This window comes from Candoia aspera, chromosome 9, assembly GCF_035149785.1.
Source record: "Candoia aspera isolate rCanAsp1 chromosome 9, rCanAsp1.hap2, whole genome shotgun sequence".
Taxonomy (NCBI): Eukaryota; Metazoa; Chordata; class Lepidosauria; order Squamata; family Boidae; genus Candoia; species Candoia aspera.
The window spans coordinates 3,346,734-3,352,912 of record NC_086161.1 but is presented as its reverse complement, the minus strand read 5'-3'; the positions used below and the strand labels follow the sequence as shown (position 1 = coordinate 3,352,912).

Sequence of the window (6,179 nt, the reverse complement as noted above, 5' to 3'; positions counted from 1 at the left end):
GCCAAATGTCTGATAGTTGTCAGATTGGCAGCAAAAAGAAAAGAAAAATATAAAAGATGCATCTCTTTTCCTGAGATGAATCTGGAAGTCAAGCTTTTGGCACAGGGCTCCAAATGCAGGCATCCCGATTAGCAAGTGCTTGTGAAAATGTCAAATGAGGTTTGCCTGGAAAGACAAAACTCCCTTTGTTAGGGATAGCTCTCTGATTCAGTAAAACCCTGCTCTCCGGCAGGCCAAAGCCACCAAGTCTGAGCATCTTCTTCTCTCTCCCACCCCAGGCATGATGGGGTCTTCCCAAAGGTCTCAGGCAGGGAACTCCCCAAAGGGAAAAGTTTGGGCAGCTAATGGCACCCTCTCCCCACCCGCGATCCCATCAGCGGACTGTCCCCAAATGTTGCTGGCTCAGGGTGTCAACCACCTCCACCTTCTCCTCCCAGATCTCCAGTTCCCCCCCTCTGGAGATGCTGCCCTCACCCCAAGCTGCCCCCAGGCCCCGAGGCCCCCGTCCAGCCCTGGGGCAGCCCTCAGTTTGAACCTCCCGCTCCCACTTCTGGACAAAGATGCTCCAGCTGGGAGCCCCTGTGCCAAAAGCTTGACTGCGCCCTGCGGGGCTGATGGGCGGGGGCTGCAAGGGCCGAGGGGGGAGGCAAAGCGTGGGTCTGGAGGGTCTCTCGGGCTCACAGCACCCAGCCTGCCCCCTCCCTGTGCGAGGAAGGCCACAATTCAGCCCGGTCCTTTCTGGAGCTGAGCGAGAGATGCTCTTGGGACACACCAGATGCACTTCGGGACGCCTGCTGGATGCACCCAACTAATTCAAGCTCCCTTAGCAAACCATGGCTTGTTCCAAACCCAATTCCTCCCCAAATTCTCTCTACAAAATTTCCCGCCGCCGCCCCCCCCCCACTTTCTGACACAGGAGGGGGCCGGGATGGGCTCCCCCAGTCCCCCAACCAGGCCGGGGTGGGACAGGCAGGAATCCTGCCGTTCTCCGCCTCAGCCCTTCCCGCAGGAGGCCCGATCCCGCCCCCCACAACGGCCTCCTCGGGGGCTGCCTCTGCGGGTGTGAAAATGCCCCGTCAGAGGCTGCGTGGCCTTCGTCCCTGGGGGAGAAGCGGGTCTCCCCTTGCGGCACACCCGACCCGCCACTGCGGGCATCCTGGAGACCCCTCCCACGCCTGGCATCATCAGCTTCCAAGCGCCGAAGCTGCCCCCGAGATGACACCCTTCGCCCCTCCGCCCTCCCGCGCCCCCCACCGCCCCCCCCCGGCGCACACGCGCAGAAACCCCCACCCCGGCTGGTGCAGGCTCTCCGCCTGGGTACCGCAGAGGCGGGGAGGGCTGTCCGAGGGGGCGGGGCGCGTCGGAAGCCCGCCCCTTCGCGGAGGCGCCTAGTCCAGCCGCCCCTGCCTGCGCCAGACCGGGAGAGCGGCTCGTGCGCCCGGACGTGCCTCGCGGCTGCAGGTAACGGGTGCGCGGCTGCCGGCCGGGAAGCGACGTCTCGGGGCCAAGAAGGCGGGGACGGCGGCGGCGGCTTTCCGGCTCCCCTTCCTCGGGCCGGGAATGATCAGGAGGGGGTCGCAGACGGGCAGGCCGTCCTTCCTGCTGCGGAGCGAGCCCCGCTGAGCCCGGCGGCGCGAAATGGCCGTCTGGGTCGCCCGCCCGCCTCCGGTTGGCCAGGGAGGGGAAAGGGCGCAGCCCGGGCGCTCACCCCGCGGTGGCCGGATAGGACGGGGAGGCTCCAGCCTCCGCCATCCCTCGGCGGGGCTCGTCCGCTCTAACGGGCGCGGATAGCCGCAGCCACCGACCGGGGCCGCCCGCGAAGCCAGACGGGGCGAAGGCGCCCTGGGACGCGGGGCGGTGCCGAGGAAGGGGCGCGGCGGGGCGCGGAGAGCCGGGCGGGAAGGAGGCTGGCCCGGCTCCCGCCTCCCCAGCGGGGCCCTCCTCGCCCAGCCCGCCCGGAGGGGCCCGTTCAGTCCGAGCCGCATGGCGCGCCGCACCGTCCCCAGAGGGAGGGCGTCGCAAAGCGAGCGGCGGGCGCGAGCCGCCCGAGGCGACGGGGCTGCGGGGCCGGGGGACTCTGGAGCGCCGCTGGGTCCCGACCAGGACCAGCGGCGAGAGGTCGCTTTGCTCAGAGCCGGGCCGGGCCGGCCTCCTGCCCACCCTGGAAGGGCCCGGGGCCGAGCGGCGGGAAGCGACGCGCTCAGCCCGGGAGCGCCGCAAGACGGGCCGCTCTGCGCCGGCGGGGCTTTGGCCGAGCGACCGCGGGGGCTGCGGCGGCAGTGGCGCGCTTAAGACCGCCCTAGATGGGCGCCCGGCCGGGGAAGGGGGGGGGTGGAAAAGCGGGGAGATGAGGAAGGGAAAGGGGCCAAGAACCTCTCCCGCCCAAGCCTTCACGCCTCCCCCGATAGGGTGGGCCGGGGGGGGGGGCACGTCCTGTGTCCCCTTTACTGCCATAGCCAGCCCATGGATCCCAGGCTCTGTTGCTGAGAAAAGATCAGCCCCCAAATAGCGTTGCTACCAGTCATCAAAAACCTTGATTTTTTCACTCCCTATAGCAAAAAATTAGGCAGGAATTTAAGGAAAGCGTTTTCCCATGGGAGTGGTTTGGAGACAAGCCCTTACTCTCTTTTGCCCAGCTTCCCTTGGATCTGACCTCCCCCTTCCTCCACAGCTTCCCTCCTTCCATGAATAATTATTCTTTAGTCATTAGCCTCTACTCAATGACTAAAGTTCCTATTGGCTTTACAGGCCACCAGATCTGCAGTTTGCTCCCAACCTCCTCCTCTGCAGCCTCTCTCTCTGCGGAGGCAATCGCGATTTCAGATCCTCTCTCAGCTCACCGATTCCTAGATTTCATTTCTGGGGCTAATCTATTTTCTTAAAACTGCAGGAGATCTTAGAATTCTTCTGCGACTTTTCAGTGGGGCTCATGATTCATCCTTCTTTTATCTCCCACCAGTGGCCTGGCACTTTGCCCAGCACTGACAAAAAACTGGAGGAAGGAGAATTTCAGAAGCCTTAGATAAGAGGAAGGAAGAGGATAAGATTCCTTTGCTAACAAGCAAGTTCCAAGCATCTTCTTGCCATGCGGTCCAAAAATTGCTGAGAAGCTGCTTTGGCATTAAAAAAAAAAATTAGCTGCTGCTTTTTGTGATGTAGCATTGCCAGTTTTACTAGTCACTTTGCACCTCTGCCTCCTTAACTAGATCCGTCTTCTGTTCCTAGATTTCAGATTTCGCCTCCACAGACGCCTGTGTGCCAGATCCCCCCCAGAAGATGCTGAGACCAACCATCAGCCTGGCTCTTCTCTTGGCAGGTAAAGGGAGGCTCCGCCATGTGCTGCCACCTGGTGGCCCCAGGGGGCAACTGTCTGGATAACACCATGTCAAATTCAGGAAAATGACCTTTCTAACCAGGGTCACCCAATTCTATCTCTGTTCTAAAAACCTGGTATGGTGCTTAAACAGTGATCACGTTGAAGAGACCTGCTACTCCACTTTGCATCAGGCCTGAAAGTATAAAGAAAATACTCTGAGCGTTTCCATTCTTTTTTCCGACTTCTCTCCCCCATATTGAATAAAGATTTAGCCAAGGTTTACCTGTTAAATGTTGGGGCAGGAGCTAGTTTCTAAACTGCTTTGGGGGAAAAAACCAGGAAAATCTTTTCCTCTTCCCCCTTCCCCAGCAATCATGCTTTGCTCCTTGTCTCACCCCCCACCTCCCCACGCTGTGTCTATGACTTGGCCTGACTGTTCCAGAAACACACTTCTTCTGCGTGGTCTAATATCTTTGCCCTTCCATGCTCTGCATTTGGACTAAAACTTTCATCTTCCCCTACCTGAAGCTCATGGTGGGAAAGGGGATTCTTTTCCCATCGCCTTGGTTCCTATTGCTCAGCATTCAGCTTCATGGAGACTTTACCTTTAAAAAAAACTCGGAACTACTCATTGGCGTGGGAATTGGGATTGTTAGGAAATCTCATATCAATCAGTGAATGGGTTCTGATTGATTAGATCTGCACATGCCTTGGACCTTTGAATGAGGGGAAAGGGTTGTTATATCCTCTTTTTAGGAGATGTCATATACTGTACACATTCATGTGTACAGATGTTCCTTTCCCTTTTAAGAGTAATGGGAAAATGACTCTTAGTTTGTTAAAAGTTTTTGATTTACCATTTGTATGAGTACATAATTATTTTTAATGGAAGTTGTTGGGAGTTTTTTTCAGATTATGGCCTCATTTAATCAAGCTTGCCTCTGATTTCTTTTAACCGATTCTTTAAAAGGGGCTTTAATGCTAGCCAAACATTGGATAATCCTCCTATGGCAGTTGTTTTAGCCCTCAAATCTAGTCAACGGCTTAATTCACCAGTGGTTGGGTGCCGCGCTGCAGCCACCCAGCTCCCTCAGCCCAGGGTGATGATGGTCATCTTTACCTTCCTTAGTGCTCCAAGTCAGCCACGGTCAACGAATCAAAAGACTGACCGCTTGCTTGACCGATCAAGCCCTGCGGATAGACTGTGCCTACGAACGGAAAACCTCTAACCCCTTGACATATGAGTTCCGCCTGTCCAAGGACACCGGAGAAGGAACGGTCATCGCCGGCAACTTCAAAGTGCCCAGCACTGCCTATAAGCCACGCACCAATGTCATCACCACTGACGGCCTCGTGTGCCTGTATCTCAACGGCTTCACCACCAGCGATGAGGGCGTCTACACCTGCAAGCTGAAAATCACCAACGATTACGAAGACATGCAGACCAGAAACATCTCCGTGGTCAAAGGTAAGCCGAGGGAAGAAGGGAACCCCAAGCATGCAGGGCCAGGACAGGTTCTCCATCATTCTAGAGCAGTGTTTCTCTCAACCCGGGCAACCTTAAGATGGGTGGACCGCAACTCCCAGAATTCCCCAGCCAGCCATGCTGGGTTCGGGTTGGGGAATTCTGGCTGGGGAATTCTGGGTTGAAGTCCACCCATCTTAAAGTTGCCCGGGTTGAGAGAAACACTGCTCTAGAGGGCAGAATGATGGGTGGCAATTGCACTCGAGATGGGTGGCAGGAGAAATGCCCTGCAGAAAGAGCAGCTGGGCAGTGGAAGAGTGGAACAGTGACCCAGGAGGCAACGGGCTGTTCTTTGTCAGGGGTCCAGGGAGAAACAAGGCTGGACAGCCACCCGTCTAGGACGCTGTCATTGGAGCCCTTGCGTTGAGCAGGGCTGGGGTGGGGGCTTCCATGGCCTCGGCTGCCCCTCCCCAGCCTCACCCCTTTGCCTTTCCCTTGCAGCCCACTTGGTGAAATGCGCTGGCATCAGCCTCTTCGTGCAGAACACCTCCTGGCTGCTGCTGCTGCTGCTCTCGCTGCCCCTGCTTCAAGCGGTGGATTTTGTTTCGCTGTGAAGGAGGAAGAAGACCAGCCGGGGGAGGGGGCGCCGGGGGTGGGGGTGGGGGGAGGACAGCCTGGCCAACAAGCCTCAACCCACCTGGGGAACGTGGGCCTTTTTTCTTGCGGTTTCGGAAAGAGGAAGCCCCCGTGGACCATGGATTTGAGACCGAAGGCAGGATGGTTTTCCCTTAATCTTCTCTTTCTCTGTATCTTTCTATTTAGCCACATAGCTGCTGGAAGCGACTCACCCGCGCTTAGAGCCAACGTCATGCTGTAACGTGCAAGCAGCGCATTGCAGGGGTGGGATAAGGGGAGCATGACCACATTGCCCATAGCATTGATTTGCCCTTCCTTCCCTCCCACCCAGGGCCGCAACTAGGGTCTCCGTCACCCGGGGCAAACGTGGATTCCATGCCCATTTTGGCTCCCCCCAGTGCTCATTTTGGCACCACTCCCAGCGCAGCACCCAGGGCACATGCCCCGCTTGCCCCCCCCAGTTGCAGCCCTGCCCCCACCCCCACACCCTCTGCTTCCACCACCCCGGTTTCTTCCTTGGCCCTTCTCCCCCCAAAGCAGAGTGGAGGAGGCTGTTTTGCGCCTCGCCATTCCCTTCCTGGATCTTTTCCTCTTTGGTCTTCCAAGAACTGCTGGATAAAAGAGGAAAGACGCAGACCCCAAGGAGGTTTGGGGTGCCATATCTTCCATGTCTCCTTTTCATTTTAATCCAAAGAACCGCTGGGGCCCTGAGATGGGGGGAAGAAGATTCCATTGGTGGGCTCATGGTGTTTCTTGGAAGGC

At 57.8% G+C, this 6,179-nt stretch overlaps 1 protein-coding gene across 1 annotated transcript; it reads left to right on the top strand.

Annotated features, from left to right (window-relative positions):
* The first annotated feature begins 1,394 nt into the window (after positions 1-1,394).
* Positions 1,395-5,411, top strand: THY1 (Thy-1 cell surface antigen). Its single transcript, XM_063311266.1, has 4 exons — positions 1,395-1,461; positions 3,226-3,316; positions 4,446-4,784; positions 5,283-5,411. The coding sequence occupies exons 2-4, from the start codon at positions 3,277-3,279 to the stop codon at positions 5,393-5,395; spliced, it is 492 nt and encodes a 163-aa protein (XP_063167336.1). The 5' UTR covers positions 1,395-1,461; positions 3,226-3,276; the 3' UTR covers positions 5,396-5,411.
* Positions 5,412-6,179: the final 768 nt, after the last annotated feature.